This window comes from Hypomesus nipponensis, chromosome 22, assembly GCF_054491055.1.
Source record: "Hypomesus nipponensis isolate SF chromosome 22, ASM5449105v1, whole genome shotgun sequence".
Classification (NCBI taxonomy): domain Eukaryota; kingdom Metazoa; phylum Chordata; class Actinopteri; order Osmeriformes; family Osmeridae; genus Hypomesus; species Hypomesus nipponensis.
In genome coordinates this window covers 18166308-18186951 of record NC_140382.1, presented here as the reverse complement: position 1 = coordinate 18186951, position 20644 = coordinate 18166308, and the positions used below count along the sequence as shown (strand labels likewise).

The following is a 20644-nucleotide window of genomic DNA, read 5'->3' as shown; positions in this document are numbered from 1 at the left end:
CCTGGAGGATTGTTCCAGTCATAACCGTCCCCTGACAGGGGATGCAGGAAGAGAGCTGTTTAAGGGGCCAAATTTGCAACAAGATAGATTCTCAGTGTCGGAAATTGGAAAACAGGTTGGATCACTAGAACACAACAACTACAGTATCAGAGCTGCAGTTTAACATCCACATCCATGTTTTGAAAAGATAAAGGTGATTGCTCACAGTGACCTTACAATGTTGTGACAGCAGTGTTTGTTGTTTTGCTTGTTGTTCTCCCCAGCCGCGAGCAGGGCGCCGTCCGGCTCTCTGTGAGGGAGGGATGTCTGGCTCTTCACTAACTAGGACACAACACGCACATGCACACATCCACAGACGCACACACACACAGCAATGAAAAGCAAAATAAAAACTGCTGTCATAACATTGTAAGGTCACTGTGGGCATGCAGTTAAGTCTGGAGTATATTTGGACAGTGACGCGATGTTCATAATTTTGGCAGTAACAGTAACGGATTTGAAATGAAACAGCCAGGATGCAATTGAAGTGCAGACATTCAGCTTTTATTCAAGACATTCAGCTTTTATTCAATCCAAACATTGGATGGACCGTGTATGTAACATCCTTACAGTGAATAGAACTGTGGATGAGAATAGAACATAAAACTGAAAATAACGTTAGTGCTTACATATATTTACATATATATGCAAATGTACCATGCACTCACCTTCCTCTTTTCAAAATATCCCCCTGCTTGCATGCAAGGTGAAAATATAGTATGGTAACCAAATAGTCTCTCTAGGTTACTCACACACACACACACACACACTGACAGCACAGATGACAAGTCTGTTTGTGACAGTGGATGTTAAACTGCAGCTCTGATACTGTAGTTGTAGGGTTACTAGATAATAATCTAAATCTATAACCTGCCTAAAATATTATCAGGGAAGACAGGAATACAGCAAACATGTCAGATGACATCTACGCCAAACCAGACAAGAACCAGAAGGTGAAGTCGGATGACATCTATGCTAATGCGGACATGACCCAGAAGGTGAAGTCGGATGACATCTATGCTAAACCAGACATGACCCAGAAGGTGAAGTCGGATGACATCTATGCTAAACCAGACAAGAACCAGAAGGTGAAGTCGGATGACATCTATGCTAATGCAGACATGACCCAGAAGGTGAAGTCGGATGACATCTATGCTACACCAGACAAGAACCAGAAGGTGAAGTCGGATGACATCTATGCTAAACCAGACAAGAACCAGAAGGTGAAGTCGGATGACATCTATGCTAAACCAGACATGACCCAGAAGGTGAAGTCAGACGGGGGGGAGATGGAGGAGAGGATGGTGGACATCTACGTTAGTGCTGACACCCTCAGAGGTCACAACCTCTGCTCAAAGGCTGAGGACCCTACAGCAGAGAACACAGCAGGAGATCAGCTCTCAGGTAAAACACACACCAAACACACACCAAACACACACCAAACACACACCAAACACAAATTACATAGATAAATATCACAAACACGTACTGTATAGTCATATACAACTGTAGCCTTTAGGATTACCTCTACATTTATTTCTCTCATCCTTTCACACACACACACACACACACACACACACACACACACAGTGTCCCGACTGTGTCCAGATGCTGAGCGTCCAGAGGAGAGAGTCTACAGAGCCGCAGCAGTGTGTCTGGGGCTGCTGTGTATTTTCATACTGGCTGGGGTCACAACACTGGGAATCATCTGTGAGTATGTTTAAGTACACATACATCATTTATTGTAAATGTATGTACTATGTTTGTGGCACTGGTCAACATAACATGTCAATCGTTTCCGCAGATGACTGTAACATTAGGCGTTATTCTCTCTCATTCCATAACAGACACCAGTGTTAGTGACGACAACACCATAAAGACTGTGAAGAGTGAGCAACTACAGACCAACAACACCATCCTGACCAGAGAGAGAGACCAGCTGAACGCCAATAACCTCAAGCTGACCAGCGAGAGAGACCAGCTGAACACCAGTTACACCATCCTGACCAGAGAGAGAGACCAGTTACAGACCAGTTACACCAACCTGACCAGAGAGAGAGACCAGTTACAGACCAGTTACACCAACCTGACCAGAGAGAGAGACCAGTTAAAGACCAGTTACACCATCCTGACCAGAGAGAGAGACCAGCTGAACACCAGTTACACCAACCTGACCAGAGAGAGAGACCAGCTGAAGACCAACAACACCGACCTGACCAGAGAGAGAGATGACCTTAAGAGGAGGGTGTGTGGTAAGTCCATAATCACAATTTGTAATATTATACTGTATAACTGTCTGCTGTATTAAATAAAAGTTGTTGTTAATGTGTTGCGGTAAACTATAGAACAATTGCTTTTGTAATGGCATGGTGGTCAGATGGCTGAGCGGTTAGGGAATCGGGCTATTAATCAGAAGGTTGCTGGTTTGATTCCTAGCTGTCCCTGTACTTACTGTAAGTCGAGCGTCTGCTAATTGACTAAATGTAAATGTCTTAAAGGTCAAATGCTGTTTTTGGATGCTTTTATATAGGCCTTAGTGGTACCCTAATACTTTATCTGAAGTCTCTTTCCCGAAATTCAGCCTTGGTGCAGAATAATAGCCACCACGAATAGTCCCACAATGAGCTTTCGTCAGAACGCGCTGTTTCTGTTTCTGTAGCTTTAAATGCTAATGAGGAGGAGAGCACCATGCGCTACTGTTAACAGTGGATGTATCGCAATGGCTCGTAGACCCATTAATGTAAGATGCCTCGAATTTGCCCAATTTCATCTGATTACCATGGTTTGCAGACCTGCACACTCAGTCATTTCAATGTGGGGAAAGGCGGATATCGCGTGCGCCGTAACAGCAGAATGGTTATCCACATAACAACGAAATTACAACACTGCGTTACAGAATGTGTATTCCCACACATACTTGATAATATCTACCTTTAAATTAGCGACAGTACCTCCGTTGTTAGCTGCAGAGCTAATGTTACAGCCAGATTCAAGCTAGGTAACCATATACGTAGTAAGCAACAAAATGAAGAAGCGTTAGTTGACTTACTTGTCCGAGGTTTGTAGCTGAACTAAGGAGAGTTAGTAGTACTGATCCAGAATTTAATTTCAGACGGTCAGCAAGGCCAACTTTGTATTGGCTCAAGTTAAGGAAACAGCGGCTGAAATGTTTGGTGCAGACATGCATAACTTTGGGAAGTTGTGTCGGCGCATTTCCAGTGCAAACACATTCTAAAGCAAATTATGGACAGATGCGTTCTGTCTTGATGGCTCACAGAAGATTGGTTGAAGATTGGTTGTAGCTGTTACTACTGTAAATATTGACAACTAAATATCAATTCTGCATTTTAATGACATCAAACAGAGGATCTAGCTGGATGGACGAGGTTTGGCTGGAGCTGTTACTACATCTCTGATGGGTCTAAAACCTGGACTAACAGCAGACAGGACTGTAGAGACAGAGGAGCAGACCTGGTGATCATAAACAGCCTAGAGGAACAGGTAAGAGATGGGGAGACAGAGAGAGAGAGACATAGATGGAAAGTAAGAAAGACTAAGAACAACAGAAATGTACAGGATGAGGTGAAATTCAAGATCAAGGTAAAAAACTGCTCCTTAATCTTCCTCCATGACAGAAGTTCCTCTATAACCTCAACAAGAGATCGTGGATCGGTCTGACTGACACACTAACAGAAGGGAGCTTTACCTGGGTGGACGGAACTCCACTGACCACAGCGTAAGAGAAAACTATTCTTTCTGTATTCTCCTCACTCAAAACAAACCATTTGTAAATATTATACATTTCTATATTTTGCTTGACTGACTTTGGTGCATTAGAACCAGCAGCATCGCACTATTAAATCCCTCCAGACAGACACATATTATTCATATTAGCATCAACACAGCTATATGAGAAATATAAAGAACTAACATACACAACTCTGATACAAAATGGTTTCTCATATTGCATGACCCAGACATGGACCTCAGTGCGTGACTGGTTGTGTGCGTGTGTGTGTGTTGTTATTTAACCCTGTAGGTACTGGAGTGGCGGGGGCCCTGATAATTACATTACACTAGCAGACAATGTTGATGAGGACTGTGTTGAGCTATATCCAGGAGTTCGTCCTCCCACGACATGGAATGATAACAGATGTGATTATAATAGTTACTGGATCTGTGAGAGAGGGATCTAACAGATCTACTGTGGGTTTTCTATGCATAGTTTTTTTCTTCTATGCATTACATTTTCCAGCTACATTATTGTCATGTCAATAATATCTGTCATAGCTGCATGAATGACAGAACTTTGATGATGAGCTTTCACTTCCTATGGCTAACATGAAGTACATGATGTAAGAATGTCATGTTGTCATGTTGTCTGGACTCCTCATTAACCCTGCATTTCAGTGTGTCTCTATGACATCAGCCGTGTACCAGACCCTGCTGAGTGACTCTGGGGCAGTGTGGGAAATACTGACTACCTGACTGCAAGTCATGGTCATCCTCGTCTACGTCACAAAGTCTGTGACCGGTCATTGAAGTCAATTGGAAGACCTTAAAAATTAAAACATTTAAAAATGTACATTTTTCTTGATTTGTTCTTTGTTTTCTTTGTACAGCTGTCAATGTAGCTCACCTGATACAATACAAACGTACCCGCCCTTTCTTGGTAGATAAGGGTCAGTCTATAGGAGAGGTAACCTGAGTTTGATGCCTATTTCAACAGTGCAATAATGTCTTCTAAATACTGTTAATGCTTGTTTTCAACCAGTAGTTTGTCTTTAAGTTTATATTTGTTTTGTACCTTTTTCTTTTTCTTGTACCTTTTGGAACAAACAGCATTTTCATAAAGAGGAATAATTTGTCCTGAGCCTCTCTGGTACTTTCTGTGGTCTTCAACACCTCATCTTGTTACATTAACCAGAACCACAATCAAACCCAAACAGGCAAGTGCAGCAATCAAACCCCAATGCCAATGTCAAGGGTATGTCGCGCAAACAGGGTCAACTAGTTCTGTGATGCCCCTGGACACTTCCTGTCCTTCTACCTGGCTGTCCTGTGATACCCCTGGACACTTCCTGTCCTTCTACCTGGCTGTCCTGTGATGCCCCTGGATACTTCCTGTCCTTCTACCTGGCTGTCCTGTGATGCCCCTGGACACTTCCTGTCCTTTTACCTGGCTGTCCTGTGATGCTATGCTAGTTCTACACAGCTGTGTGGCTAAAACTGCCCAAACTGATATGCTCCAAATTACTGATTTTGAACTCTGGATATCTGCGTTTCAATTAATGTGCATTATTTTACTTTATGCTTTATGCATGACAATGCTTCATAATTTTCAAGCCATGTCTTGCCACCCAAAATCAGTGTCCAACCTGACTAATGCACTTGTGGCTGAATGGTAGCAAAACTGCATCGATGTTCCAACAACGAATGGAAAGCCTTCTTAGAAAAGTGAAAGCAGTTATAGAAACAAAGTGGGCACCAACTCCATTAATGCCCATGGGTTGTAATGAGAAGCTATCAGAATGCTGAGCGGTGGCCACACACTATTGACTGTATACAGTCTATAGTATTTACATATACAGCTCTAATTGAACATATTTAGAATGGTTTCCAATACTGTATGACCCAGATGTGGACCTCAGTGTGTGACTGTCTGGTTGTGTGTGTTGTTATTTAACCCTGTAGGTACTGGTACTCCCCTCAACCTGATAATTACCTTCACGAACCAGGTAATGGGGATGAGGACTGTGTTGAGACAGTGTCACCTTTTGAACTTCCTAAAACATGGAATGATAACAGCTGTGGAGTTAATAATTTTTGGGTCTGTGAGAAAGGGATCTAATAATGGAGATTCACGGTGGGGTTTTGTATTGTTATTTAACTACACTGTCTATCCATCCGTCTGTCTGACTAATCCATCCATCTATCTAATCTCTCTATTCATGCATTTACAGTAATGCTCCTGTTACATTATTGTCACGTAAATAATAGCCGTGATAGCTGTATGAGTGAATTAACTGTGATAATGAGCTTTCACTCCCTATTGGCTAACAGACTAGAGATGTAATAATGAGTTGCATAGGCTTATACTGTTTGTAGCTTCCCAGCAACATTCATTTCTTAAATAAAACAGTCCTTTGGTCATGTTGTCTGCACTCCTCATTGACCCTGCATTTCAGTGTGTCTCTATGACATCAGCCGTGTACCAGACCCTACTCAGTGACTCTGGGGCAGTGTGGGAAACATCTATGTATATATTTGTATTTGATTTAACCTTTATTTAACCAGTGGTGGAATCAACTCCCCACCTCCATCAGAGACACACCTTCAAGAGAAGGCTCAAGACGCACTTGTTCCGGGAGTACAACGGTACTTAGGAATGGTTTGCTGAACCCAATGCTAGTTTCCTCAAGGATCACAATGACTCTTGCTCAGAGACTTGTTGCTCTTGTTGGTTAGTGGCAACTGATTTAAACTGTTGTATTCGCTGCAAAATATTCTATTTTAGTTAATGTGATTTTAACTGTTGCTGCTTTTTCTACAGGTACACTTGCACTTAGAGATTCATGTCGTTTAATTGTAACTTGCTTAACAATGCTCGCTTTGGATAAAAGCGTCTGCTAAATGAATATATGTAAATGTAAAATCATTAAGAACAAGTTCTTATTTACAGTTATGGCCTGGCTAAAAGCACAAGCTTTTTGAGGGAGAGGGGAAAGGGGCTATGGAAGAAAAATTAGGTTAAAAAGCACAACGGCACACAACCAAAGCAGTACAGACATACAGAAAAAAGCAAAAAAGCTACAACAAAAAACAAGCAGGTTAAACAATACATAGGGAGTCAGAGGAGATAAAAATGTTAAAAGCACAAAGAACACAAAGCAAGACGCATATTATTTACACCAAACAACAACCACAATCAAGACATAGACTGACACTGGCAGGAATGACCTTTCCATGGTAATGGCGAAGTGATGGTTGTTATTGCTGCAGTATTTACCCTGGACACCCTTTTATCCACTGAGGAATAAACAAAAGTGTAATGTACAAAGCCCTTGTCACAAAGCTGCTACTTATTTGACATATTTTGCAGAACAGGGAAACAGGGCTCTGTAACCTGATAAATCAAGAGGAACATGGAGTCTACACTGCACAATTGTTGTCACGCCACATTTAGATATCTTTTCAAAAAATCTAAATGTTAAAGGTTTATGGGTTACTTTATCAGACCAGTTGAAAGCAAACAAAGAATGAGGAAACTATAGGCTAACTAGTAATCTGATAAACGTGAAGAACAGGGGGCCAAGAATAATGATGTCACAACGAGTGAGTGAGACTTAGTCCTGGGGACTCTGGGTAAAATGTTGTTTTCTGGACAATTATGTTAGAGCAGCCTTTTATTTATTTTTTATATCAGTTCCAACTTTGAAGATTAAATAGAAATTTGCTCTACATTTACATGTATTCATTTAGCAGATGCTTTTATCCAAAGCTTACAAGAGAGAGCTGTATAAAAGTGCCTAGATCACTGATCATAACAACAAGCCCCAAAACATAGCAAGCAGCCGAAACATGAAGCATACATTGTAAAAAGCAAATAAGTGCCAATGGGAAGAACCATACGAGCATGTAGTTAAACAAGTCATAATTAAACAACATGAACCTCAAGAAGTGCAAGAGTGTACCTGTAGAAAAAACAAGCAACAATAATATAATTCATTGTGAGTACAAGAAGTTAAATCAGTTACAACTAACCAACAAGAGCAACAAGTCCCTCAATAAGAGTCATTGTGTTCCTGGAGGAAAGTAATATCAGGTCCAGAAAATCATTCCTAAGTACCGTTGTACTCCCAGAACAAGTGCGTCTTAAGCCTTTTCGTGAAGGTGGGGAGATAGTCAGTGTCTCAGATAGTCAGATGGAGGTGGGGAGGTGATTCCACCATTGGGGGGCCAGACAAGAGAAGAGCTTGGGTTGTGAGCGGGCGCTCTTGAGAGGTGGGACCACCAAACGGTTGTCAGAAGAAGACCGTAGGTGGCGGGTGGGAGTGTAAGGCTGGAGGAAAGGCTCTCCTTCCTATTATAATTGTATAGGCTTTTTTAATATACTGCTTATTATAGTATTCTTTCCTCATGCCTCTGTGGCCCACCTGTGGCCTGTGCGCCCCTGAGGGTTGTGCCCCCCTGGGAGCTGTGCCCCCCTGAGTTAACGCTCTCTCTTACACTTACCCACACACCTAGCATACCACAACACTCACGCAAGTGGTTGGCCACTAAGAAACTTTTTCTTTCCCCTTGAATAACCATAAAACATATCAATATGAGAAAAACAACTAAATAGCCCGTCTGCACGGACTAGAATACTAGAATCCATTTAATGATATTCTTCCCTAGGTGCGACCATCCTCCGATATAGAAAGAAGACTTTTAAATCAGCTGTTAAATTCCTATGATCCATTAAGAAAAAACGGTACTATTTCCTTGTGAATGCACATTGATAACAAAGATGCTCAGAAAGATTTTCAACAACAAAGTCACCTGATGGTTGTGTTTTCAGATGTCACTTCCTGTTCTGTTGGCTGGCAGAAGTTGAACCGCAGCTGTTATTACGTCTCTACTGGGCAGAAAAGCTGGACTGACAGCAGACAGGACTGTAGGGGGAAAGTAGCAGACCTGGTGATCATAAACAGAGAGAGAGAGAGAGAGAGAGAGAGAGAGAGAGAGAGAGAGAGAGAGAGAGAGAGAGAGAGAGAGAGAGAGAGAGAGAGAGAGAGAGAGAGAGAGAGAGAGAGAGAGAGAGAGAGAGAGAGAGAGAGAGAGAGAGAGAGAGAGAGAGAGAGAGAGAGAGAGAGAGAGAGAGAGAGAGAGAGAGAGAGAGAGAGAGAGAGAGAGAGAGAGAGAGAGAGAGAGAGAGAGAGAGAGAGAGAGAGAGAGAGAGAGAGAGAGAGAGAGAGAGAGAGAGAGAGAGAGAGAGAGGGAGAGAGAGAGAGAGAGAGAGAGAGAGAGAGAGAGAGAGAGAGAGAGAGAGAGAGAGAGAGAGAGGGAGGGAGAGAGAGAGAGAGAGAGAGAGAGAGAGAGAGAGAGAGAGAGAGAGAGAGAGAGAGAGAGAGAGAGGGAGAGAGAGAGGGAGGGAGGGAGAGAGGGAGGGAGAGAGAGAGAGAGAGAGAGAGAGAGAGAGAGAGAGAGAGAGAGAGAGAGAGAGAGAGAGAGAGAGATTAAGAATGTAACATGTTATACTGAATAATACTGGTGCTTAGCAATCCTTGTCAGCAGAGAAACCCCTCCCCACATGACCTATAGAAGACACTAGGTTTACGTAAACAAACTGACCTAGGCTGACCATTATCATACTAGATGTGCCATGAATTTGTTTAATATTATCAGTATTAGGTAAATCATCTGGTCAAGCCTAGGGTCAGGGAACTCTGTAAGTTTTCACTCCTAAGAACGCATACATGTGCACACACACTCTACCTCTTTGATCGATCACCTTGACAGCTGATATTCAGGGCAGGGATCTTCCAACCAATATGTTTAAATGGTCTTACATGAAGACTTGGGAACCTGACAACTTTGTATTGCAATCAGATTTGTCTCCTTGCTGGCAAGCATTAAACTATTGTACTTTCTTTGAATCCAACGATTCTGTGCATTACTTGATAGAGAAATTATCTTCACAGAGAGAGAGACTATATAATGTAATAATAATAAAATATGATCTAAAAGTATTTAAAAAGCAAAACCATTATTCACCCTCACAGCAATTTGTCAGAAGAATTGTGTCAGTGGGATCCTGCGTGTGGATCGGTCTGACTGACATAGACAAGACAGGAACCTGGACGTGGGTGGACGGCACACCACTGACCACAGCGTAAGAGAAAACTGTCTCCACATAAATAGAAAGCTCCTAAAACCAAACGGATCGTCATGCCTGACTGCTCGTCTTTGTTGTCATCTGGTCCTTCAGGTATTGGGGATCAGGGCGGCCTTCTGGTAATCAGAGCTGTGTTATGTTCTACAGCGGCTATGGATGGGTGAACTTGAACTGTGTTGATAACTCCACCTATATCTGTGAGAAAGGGATCTAAAGTCATACACACTGTCAGCTCAAAACTTTCTGGAAACCACAATCAGTCTTTAAAGCCATTGAATGCATGCTAGGAGTTGTGTCACTTTTTACTCAAACACACTTATAACTGGACTACACTGTAACTGTATGCTAAAGGAGTAAGCTGCAGGTGCAAGAGTGGTTCTAGGTTTAATCGAGGTAGCCTTTATGGCTCTGTTTCAAACATCTTTCATTCTCTGTAACTTTGGTTGACAAATATCATTTTAGGCTTCTGCTTATGCGACCATTGTTTTACAGTGAATAATGTATGTGATATATAAATATATTTTATTCGGTACTCTTACTGGTGGGCAGAACATATAGTATGCTGTATTAAAAAATAAATACAAATATATTTGTGAGAGAACAATGGTTGTGCTCCCCGAAGGCGTGAGCACACCCAATGAACCTTCATTGTGTGTGACATGTTTGCCTTGTAATTGATTGAATTCCTTTGCAATCTTATTAAATATACATGTAATTTAACTTACTTCAACCAGTCTTACTCTGATTTAACCCATAGAGTCAAATAACTGCATTGAAGCTTATGGTTAATAGTAATACATTGTCCAGTTTACCTCTCGTCCATTAGATGCGGGGATACAGTTGCGGTTGTTTGGCCGATATTAAAACCCATACAAAAGTGCAATGTAACTGAAATATATTTAATTGTGTTTTAACCCCTTCAAATATCATTTATTTTATTTCTAATAAGTCTCTTCAATTAACAATAGGCCCTGCTACATTAATATAAAATTAGATGCCATATATAAATTATTGTCCAATTACAGATAAAGCTGCAACCTAATTTATTAATGTTGCAGAACAAAGAATTGTGATTGTGATGTACTGAAGGACTTTTTCAATGCCTCTGGGTTAAACATATCACATTTGCATTAATATAATTCTAAATCAACCCATCGATTATTGATTAACAATGACCACATTGTAATAACTGAGAAATAAATCAAATGCTATTAGACAAACTGACGCTTAGAGATTAGGACGATTCTAAGGGCCCTCGTCAGACAGGAGGCCCAAAAGAACTCCATACTTTCCTGTATGATTTAGAATTTGGGGTCCGCTGTACAAATTAGCATCGGGGGCCCAGAAATCCTATAGCGGCGCCCCAGATCAGCGATGCCTAGTTCTAGAAGTATTTCGATGGTGAAAAGAGGGAACGTTCTGTATATGGTCTGTTACCCTGCACTGTGCAAAGTAATCATGAGTAAACATTCTCAACCTCTGTGCGACAATAACAATCTCAACAGACTAAGTAATCGTGACAACACAACAAAGTAACATTTTTTTTTTTTTTTGCCCCAGCAGGTGCATGCACCATGCAGTGCACCGTTTGCTATATCCACAAGTAGGCAATGTTATTCAATGCAGGGTCGGCCCAAACCTTTATGGGGCCCCTAAGCATAATTGATTTCGTATCTAGCCTTATTTTGGGGGGCTAGTGCCCCCCCCAAAAGTCTAATTAGCCCCCACCAAATAAAAATGTTTTTCTTTTTTTTCTTTCATATTTTAAATCTAAATGTGTTCATTTCTATTCCTAAAACCCACTAGAGGACACTATTTAAAAGGATATCTTGAAACATTTCTTCTGGAGGAACATGCCCCCAGACCCCCCTAGTTTTGCAGGGTCACAAGAAAAATAATAGGTTTTATCTAGGGGCTTAGCCCCCCCAAAAGTGGGAACCTATATTCGCCCCTGGTCCCAAGTGCTAGCTTTGATAATGAGAGTTCCTCAGCGAGTAAAACTGAGATCCCATCAACAACCCAGGGCGAGAAAATCGCATCTCTATGGAAACGGTAAACGCTTGGGGAGGGGCTGATGTAGCCGTTTGGAGAGGAAGTGTTTATTACCAACCCCAACATTGACCTATTCTTGTTTCCTTCTGTAATATCATAAGGTACGTTTCCTGCACAAGTATTTTCATACCTGCTTTAAACTTGATGTGTATGGTTAGCCTACTGGGACGAAATATGCAGGTAGCTCTAGTCGAGTAATAGTACAAAGCTAGTACAGTACAGTACAGTAGTCGCTCTAGCTTAACGCTACTGTGTGGGTCATTAGAGCTAGCCAACTGTCAAGGTACAACACGCCCAGATATATTATTATAATTTTATACCTAAAGTCACCTGTTAGGTTAGGTTAGCCTACTTTGCCGTAAGCTCATTAGCCAACTGTCAAGGTTAAGATACGCCCCGAGTGTGCTTTACTGTACTGGACTGTACGTCTACCTAAATTCACTTATTGTCATAAGCGTCAATGCGAATAAAAATAATGAGAACATGGCCATTACTTACTCTGAATCTAACTTCACTCATTGTCTGTTTGTAGTCATGGCAGGAACGTCACGACATGATCGAGAGATGTCGATGAATGCCAAAAAGCAACTGTCTTCTTGCTCAGACCCGGTAGAGCGACTACGACTACAATGCCTCTCTCGAGGCTCTGCTGGAATTAAAGGCCTGGGCAGGTAAACTGAAGCTGTTAAATGACAATGTATTTTCATACATCTAAGATAAGTTAGCAGAAGAGAGAAAGAGCTGTACTTTATTTTCAATTTTTTACATTTTGAGGGACTTCATGTCAATTTACAATACCCTGTTGAAAAGCTACATTAAGAGTCTGACAGAAATTATCCTACAGTATTGCCAGTAGCTTGTAGGCTATTACACAACAAAATAATAAATCAATTGGTTCACTTTTTTTCATTTGAAAGTTCAAGATGTAGGCGGGGCCTGACTACCTAACTACCTAACCTAAGAAAGGTAACCCCCATTGCATCATTTTGATGATTCTTGATTATGTTGTTTTGTAAGAACTTTCAAAATAATGGACGATGACAACAGCCGCACATTGGATCTGAAGGAATTCATGAAGGGTTTGAATGACTACGGCGTCTTAATGGAGAAAGTGGAGGCCATGAATCTCTTCCAGCAATTCGACCGAGACGGAAGCGGCTTGATCGACTTTGATGAATTTCTCCTCACTCTCAGGGTAAACATCTGAGATGGAGGACTTTTCTTTTGTGCTTTTTATCATTGTAGCTGTAGATTAACGTCATTTAGCAGACGGTCTTATCCAGAGCGACTTACAGTTAGTACAGGGACATTCTCCCCGAGGCAAGTAGGGTGAAGTGCCTTGGACATAACGTCATTTTGCACTGCCGGGAATCGATCCGTCAACCTTCTGAATAATTGCCCGATTCTCTAACCGCTCAGCCATCTGACCCCCTGCCTTCGCCCCCGCTCTGCCCCTGCTTCCAGCCTCCGATGTCTAACGCCAGGAAGGAAGTGATCATGCAGGCCTTCAGAAAGCTGGACAAGACCGGCGACGGCGTGATCACCGTGGAGGACCTGAAGGGGGTTTACAACCCCAAACATCACCCCAAATATCAGAACGGCGAGTGGACTGAAGATCAGGTGTTCCGTACATTCCTGGACAGCTTTGACTCTCCATATGACAAAGACGGAAAGGTAACCCACCCATTTGCATCGTGGTTTGCAACGTTTCATTTCATGGTTAGCTTTGTTTGATCAGATATCCGATGAGTGAATGCATTTAGTTTTCTTCCCGCTGGGAGCTATGCAAAGAATTAGTCAAATGAATTCTCGTGTACTCAAGACTTCCGCAGTGCACCTTCCTGGTCGCCAACTTGTCATGAAACATATTGGGATGCCTCATCACCTTGTGTTTATGTTGATAATGCTTTCTCAATACACTAGGTCACCCAGGAGGAGTTTATGAATTACTATGCAGGCGTGAGTGCCTCCATCGACACAGACGTCTACTTTATTGTGATGATGAAAAATGCCTGGAAACTTTAACTAAAGTCTCCCTGAGGCATCAGGGTAAACAAAGACCTTTAAATCCTAATGTACAACAAAAAAATGCCTTCTTACTCTTCTTTCCCTCAATAAAATCATATGGTAGTCTCTCTTTTTCCAAACCGTTCTTTCAAATCAAGTAGTCGTTTGTGGACAGTGTAGCTGCACTTTCCCCCCTAGCCAGTAGATGGCGCTGTTGTCCAGTGGCTCCAGGAAACACCAGTATGATTCTTTCTCTCTTATATAATGTCACTGATTTGACCTCTCCAATGCCTTCACTAACATTTATAGCTGCTTAGTAGACTTTAGTGGGAGTTTGCCCTTTATGTCATGTTTCCTTGCTCTTGCTGACTTTGGGACTGTTACTGAGAAACATGGGTAAAAGCTCAGAGTGGGATTTGTATTTTCCTCTTACCTCTGCCATTTTTGAATGTTGCTGTTTTTGCTGCTATCTGCCTGTGGTTGTGTGGGTGTCTGTCTGATGTTGTAGGTACCCACAGTCAGTTCTCTCTCTTTGTCTCCTCCTCTCCCCGTGTCCCTTCCTCCTCCTCGTCCCATGTCACTTCCTTCTCTCCCCGTGTCACTTCCTCCTCCTCTGCAGGTCACCAAAGAGGAGTTCCTGAACTATTACTGTGGAGTCAGCGCCTCCATCGATAACGATGTCTATTTCATCCTCATGATGAGGAACGCGTGGGGACTTTGAGGAGAGGAAGTCTTTCCTGCACATCCTCCTTGTTTTAAGTTCAGCTTCTTTATGTTTCCTTGCAGAAATTATGTTGATGTTAACTTTTTTTTCAATTTCTAAATTGTATGCAGATGATCATGAACGTTTTTATTTCCAATGAAACCGGATGTAATGAGTCTATTAATTGGGGGGCAGGGGGGGGGGTGTTTTCAAGAATATGATGTTGTTTTTAAACACTGGTGGTCCATGATTTTGTTTTGTGTTTTTGCTTTGAAATGTGTTAATTTATAATGCTTAAGGACACAGAAAAATCCAGTAATACTGTAGCGCCAAATAACCTTTTTTTGCTTGAAATGAGCATTAAGCTATGTGTTTATTAGTTAAAAGATGCAATAATAAAATGCAAAACAACAAAGTAATCCCCTAAACATTTTCAGACTAAAGCAACATATTAAATATATCAAGATGCTGTATTAAAAGTACACTATGCAAAAAAGTCCACCATTAATCATCCATTAATCATAAAGATAGAAACACGTTGCCTAATGCTAAAGTCCTAAAGACATGTTGAACATAAGAAAATAAAAAGTAGGCTTCCTATGTATTTAAACATTGTACAAAACAGAATAGAAAAATACATCAGATTTCAACACAGTAACACAACAAAGCACGATATGCCAAGATAATATGCCAAAAAAACGTAATAAAACCCCACTTAACATTACATGTGTCTAACATTAAGATTACATGTTTGGATCAGGAATTGTGCTGCGCTGACCAAGTGAATAGTACATTCTAAACTGATATTGCAGTTGTCAGGGTGAAATGTGTGTAATGATGCTTAAAGCTGCAGTGATGATAAGGTGTCTCCACTCTGTTGTGTATTGACGTGACTTTCTGTGGCGTTGAGTGCAAAGTAATAGATAAGAGGCTGTGACGTTTTCAGGACACCCTTGTCTCTTCTCAATAACCACCAACAGAAACCCCAGACAAGCAGAATAATGGAGACGGTAAGTGCATCAATGTGGCTCCGAAATACCACTATGTATGAGAGGAATGTGCTAAGAGATCGTTGGTGAGCATTCAAGAATAAAGGATCATCTTGAGGTTCCTCACAAGTCCCAATATCGCTGATTTGAGAGTAAGCGATGTGTTAAGTTTCTACCTTTTTTGACTTGGCTTCCTGTAGTTTAACCTGATAGAAACTGGTCATGGTGACGTAGGCCTCCTCCTTGCCTCGTCCCCTCACTTCAACGCTCTCAGGAACCCCGTCTCCATCGCCAGCATCCGTGTGAGTCTGAGTTGTGTCCGGCCCACTCACCACACCCAGGACCCCCACGGACGGGGCCTCGCTCCCCATCTCGGAGCACTCGTTTGAGGCAGCGCTGCTCAGCAGGGTGGCCTCTGAAGCTCCGGTGCCCGAGCTGTCGTCTGTCGAGAGCTCGGGGACCTTCTGCACCAGGCGGACAGAGAGGTCGCTGAACATCTCGGGGTTGAAGCTCACTGGGGGGTGCTGTGGGGTCAGAAGGGGGTCAAAGGTCAAATAACCCTTTATCAGGTACTCGCCTGTATATGAGTTAGTCGAATGTATGCTCGTACCCAGTATCGGACGTCTTTGTGGGAATTATCCCTGTATATTCATTATTCCCCTGCATATTATATAGTTGCCTGCATGTCTGTTACTCATCTGAAAGTCAGTTCCCTATGAATTCCTCTGCTGTATGTTAATTATTCCTTCATATAATAGTTAGTCCCCTGCATGTCTGTTAATCCCTAATAATAATGATTCCCTTGTATATCTGTTATGTCCTCTGTGTTTAACTTACTTTGCTTGGATGGTACAGATGCACCAGAGTGTGCTTGGGGTGAGGGATGCTTGGCCAGATGAGGGACTTGATCCTGGGTAGAGGCACAAAGAACACACCAACACACATCCAGCACTCGGAGACTTTCACGACAGTAACGAGACGTGTGAGGGAGGAAAGCGTTCCGACTCACCGTTTCCTCCAGAAGAAAACAGCAGTCATGGTTAAGAGCAGCAAGATTACCAAGGCCAGGGACAGAATGTACATCAGTACTGGCTGACCCCACCTCAAGTCTTCTGGGTTGGGGTGAAGAGGGGGCGAGAGACAGAGAGAGAGACAGAGAGAGAGAGAGAGAGAGACAGAGAGAGAAAGAGAGAGAGAGATAGAGAGAGAGAGCATGTTAGAAAGCACTAGTGATCACATCTTTACTCTGGGACCTCTCGTCTTCAGCCCTGGTAATGAAGAGCAACCTTCCTGTACGTTTTCTTTTTGTTGTGGCACCAAACCGATAGCACACCTGATTCTAACAGTTAGCTGGTTGATGTGTTGAATCAGTTAAAACTGGGGTTAGAGTGGCAAAACCCACAAGAGGCTACATCTCTCCAGGAACAGAGCTGATCACATGCACTCACACTGCGTCAGTCTGGACTCCCTTTGAAACAACAAAACAATTCCAGCCCCCCATTAAAATCATTGCTTTGCTGTCTCTTTCTGTGGCGTTTCTCTTTTTTAGTTATACCCTTCTCTCCCCCATGCACGCCCCCAAACTTCTCAGTGCATGTGCCACGTCGTGTTTCGTCTTGTCATGTGATGTCATGTGGGTCATGTGATGTGTCATGTGATGCGGGGCTGGTCTTACCTCTGTAGGTAGTGAAATTGACAGAGGGACTCCATTCACTCCAGAAGCCTTTGAAATAATCGCCTATAGGTTTGGCCCGAACTCTGATGTGATACAGTGTGTTCTTCTCAAGGTACTCCCCTTCAATGGTATAGTCCTGATATGAGATGACCAGCGTCTGAGCACAACACAAGAGGAAACTATTGTACTTCTGTTATTGATGTTGTGTGTGTATTGTGTGTGAATTGCGACACTGTGTGTTTATTGTAATTAAGTGTGAAATTGTTGTTGTGTGTGTATGGTGATAATTTGTATGTGTTATTATTGTTTGTATAGTTGTTACTGCTGCACAACAAATTGCCCCTCTGGAAACAAAACAAAATTTTACTCGACATACTAGCCTGACTCAGATACACTAGAGATAATTTGTCTTTAATTGACACTTTTCCAATTCCCTGCCCAGCAGTAACAAGTCTGCTTCAGCACAGCTTGGGAGAGTAAAGTTCCACACCAGAGTATATTGAGTTAAAGTCCATGGATCTTCACTGTTTAATTTACACTGTTAAAAACTAGTGCTGTCAGTTTAACGCGTTATTAACGGCGTTAACGCAAACCCAAATTAACGGCGTCAATTATTTTATCGCGCGATTAACGCTCTTTTTGGCCTAGCAAACTTTGTAGTTTTTTTCACATGCTGTTGCAACAACTACCGACGTTAGAAAAACTACAACACCACACCGGACCTAGCTAGACCGGAAACAAAACAACAGGCACGCCAAACACTCGTTTGGCTTGCGAGCTGGCTAAAGAGTAGTAGCAGAGCCCGTTTACGGATATTAGACATTCTCTGGTAGTAGGCTAACGTTACGTTTTGAGTGGATGACGAGCGCGAGATGCCGAAATGGATGCCAATAAGATTCTGAATGGAAAGTTTGCTTTTAAAAAGTTGCCAAATGGTTCTATTGACAAGACCAGTGATCTGTGTGTTTTGTCGTTGTAAACTGAGCAATCATCGCAGCACGTCCAGTCTGAAATACCACTTGATGGCCAAGCACACAGCTGATGCGAATTCTCTGCCCCCTCGTCAAAGCCAGGCGATTGCAATGTTGTTTTCAATAAAAAAAAATATTTGCACAAAGCAATCCGAACCACTTTTCTATGTTGATAAAAGCATTAAAATTTGAAAAAAGATTGGGACAAAAAGAAATCAGGGACATTTAGAATAGATAAAAATGTGCGATTAATTGTGATTAATCGCGAGTCCACTATGACATTAATGCGATTAATCGCGATTAAATATTTTAATCGTTTGACAGCACTATTAAAAACACAACACAACCTGTGTGTTAATCACGCATGTGTGATGGTGACATACCAGTGGAAGACTGTTGGCACTCCAGATTTCTAACTCAAACTGCAGTTTTTGACTGAGGTAATCGTTCTTGTACGGTGTTCCGATCTGTATCAGATGCGTGTCTGAGCCTGGTACGTATGTGGTGTTCACTACCCACGGAGTCCTGGGTTTCACTGCAACCAAAACACACACAAGCACGGATCGCATCACAAACGTAAAGCTTTTGTGACACAAATGCACAGAGCGTGGAGTCAACAACTTGGAAGAAATCATAATACTGTAGCTCAAATCTTTTAATAATTATTATTTTTACCTATTTTTTTTAACTCGATTTTTTGCATTGTTACACTTCCTCCCTTTAAACGGTAGGTGAGGTTGTACACGGTCAACATTTCCAAATTCGAAAATGTGACATCTTTCCCAGGTCTGCTTCCCGTTAAACAGATCTTCTTGTGGCTTCCAGGTTCGCTGAACCAGCTGCAAATAAAACACTCACTGTCAACATCAATTCTTGTCAGACCCCTACATAGTAATAGAATAATATATCTTCATCCCTAAATGATTGACCTGAAATAAGGGGGGGGGTATCCTCCTCCATGCTTATGGGGTCAGCCCAAGTGTAAACATTGTGGATGGGTGTAGCTCAGTGGTATAGTAAGAGGTCGAGGTATTGAGGTTCACCCCCCCACCGCCACCGCCTCGGATAAAAATCTCTTGAATTAAATGAATACACTGACATTAGAGGGAGTCAGATGGCTGAGCGGCGAGGGAGTCGGGCTAGTAATCAGAAGTTTGCCGGATCGAATCCCCGCCATGCCAAATGATGTTGTGTCCTTGGGCAAGGCACTTCACCCTACTTGCCTTGGGGGGAATGTCCCTGTACTTACTGTCGCTCTGCTAAATGACTAAATGTAAATGTTTTACCAGAGAGTCAAAACTTCCACCTCTTCTTCGTCGCCCAGGAAGCAGGTGAGGTTGTTCAAGTGTATGCTGATGTCAGAGGAACAGGTAAGACTTGCTTCTGTGGGAGAGAGGAGATGAAAGAAGAAAAATTTAGAAAGTTAGAAAGCACAAACTGATTCTGGACATCTTTTCTAAACTCAAACTTCATCCTCACTTTGATATGACACTTCTGACAAACAGAGTCCATGTCAGAGGCATCACAGATCGCACTAATATCTTCTGTGTAACTAGTGTCTTCTGTGTAACTAGGGCTAGTAGTCTTGTTACAGCCTGTAGAGTGAAGAGATTAGTTTTGCTCACCACCATCATCATCATCTGGATCCCCACTCTGGGCCAGAGTTGTGGTCGGGACCAGGAGCAGTGCTATCCACCAGATCTGGGCCATTTCCCCTCAACAACAACACACACACACTGGCTCTGTGGTTGGATGCTCCGGAGGGAGGTGGGGGGGGGGCACATGCACAAACACACACACTCATGAGGCATTCAATACTGGGCTGCCTCAGCTGTGAGCTCTCAGTGTCTATCAGAGAGAGAGGGTGGAGAGAGAAAGAGGGAGTGTCAGAGAGAGAGAGAGAGAGAGGAAGTGTCATAGAGAAGGAGATAGAGAGAGGGAGAGAGAGAAGAGAGTGAGAGAGAGAGGAAGAAGGAGTGTCAGAGAGAGAGGAAGAGGGAGTGTCAGAGAGAGAGAGAGAGAGAGAGAGAGAGAGAGAGAGAGAGAGAGAGAGAGAGAGAGAGAGAGAGGGAGTGTTAGAGAGAGGAGAGGAAATGAAATGAGAGGAGGAGGGGCAGGGTTAGAAAATATTTGTTTGTCGCTGACTTGATATTCATAACTAAGAGAGGTATTATTAAGAAATAACTTTTAAATAACTTTTGAATTGAGTACACATGGTCAGTTTTTATCTTTCTGTTAATTACCTTCATAAAAGGAACAGAGTTACCCTAACACAATGGTTGTTTAACCTTACAATGCTGACCTTTGATGTACATGTGAGATATTCTT

The 20644-nt window shown here is 42.3% G+C and overlaps 4 protein-coding genes across 8 annotated transcripts; 3 read left to right on the top strand and 1 right to left on the bottom strand.

Annotated features, from left to right (window-relative positions):
* The first annotated feature begins 950 nt into the window (after nt 1-950).
* LOC146237002 (uncharacterized) lies at nt 951-6229 on the top strand. 2 transcript variants are annotated; one of them, XM_084687518.1, is made up of 7 exons: nt 951-1172; nt 1263-1443; nt 1648-1749; nt 1887-2291; nt 3404-3540; nt 3675-3775; nt 5734-6229. In XM_084687518.1, exons 1-7 carry the CDS (start codon nt 951-953, stop codon nt 5888-5890), a joined length of 1305 nt encoding a protein of 434 aa, XP_084543644.1. In that variant the 3' UTR covers nt 5891-6229. The 2 variants fall into 2 exon arrangements, 1 of the variants encoding a protein (XP_084543644.1); XR_014740988.1 differs by lacking the exons at nt 951-1172; nt 1263-1443; nt 1648-1749; ... (1 more) ...; nt 3404-3540; nt 5734-6229 and adding an exon at nt 4450-4732 and having other exon boundaries at nt 3685-3775.
* A 2357-nt stretch (nt 6230-8586) lies between these two features.
* Nucleotides 8587-9920, top strand: LOC146237001 (CD209 antigen-like protein A). The gene is made up of 2 exons (XM_084687062.1): nt 8587-8742; nt 9807-9920. Exons 1-2 carry the CDS (start codon nt 8587-8589, stop codon nt 9918-9920), a joined length of 270 nt encoding a protein of 89 aa, XP_084543188.1.
* A 1998-nt stretch (nt 9921-11918) lies between these two features.
* On the top strand, nt 11919-14962 carry capslb (calcyphosine-like b). Of its 3 annotated transcripts, XM_084687958.1 has the most exons (6): nt 11919-12072; nt 12504-12642; nt 12989-13166; nt 13436-13645; nt 13895-14020; nt 14598-14962. In XM_084687958.1, exons 2-5 carry the CDS (start codon nt 12506-12508, stop codon nt 13994-13996), a joined length of 627 nt encoding a protein of 208 aa, XP_084544084.1. In that variant the 5' UTR covers nt 11919-12072; nt 12504-12505; the 3' UTR covers nt 13997-14020; nt 14598-14962. The 3 variants fall into 3 exon arrangements, with proteins under 3 accessions (XP_084544084.1, XP_084544085.1, XP_084544083.1); XM_084687959.1 differs by lacking the exon at nt 13895-14020; XM_084687957.1 differs by lacking the exon at nt 14598-14962 and having other exon boundaries at nt 13895-14586.
* Nucleotides 14963-15035: 73 nt separating this feature from the next.
* On the bottom strand, nt 15036-20133 carry il7r (interleukin 7 receptor). 2 transcript variants are annotated; one of them, XM_084687955.1, is made up of 8 exons: nt 19942-20133; nt 19603-19699; nt 18992-19155; nt 18700-18851; nt 17346-17502; nt 16680-16782; nt 16508-16580; nt 15036-16194 (listed from the first exon to the last, which is right to left on the bottom strand). In XM_084687955.1, the coding sequence occupies exons 1-8, from the start codon at nt 20024-20026 to the stop codon at nt 15835-15837; spliced, it is 1191 nt and encodes a 396-aa protein (XP_084544081.1). In that variant the 5' UTR covers nt 20027-20133; the 3' UTR covers nt 15036-15834. The 2 variants fall into 2 exon arrangements, with proteins under 2 accessions (XP_084544081.1, XP_084544082.1); XM_084687956.1 differs by having other exon boundaries at nt 16680-16779.
* Between the last annotated feature and the right edge of the window lie 511 nt (nt 20134-20644).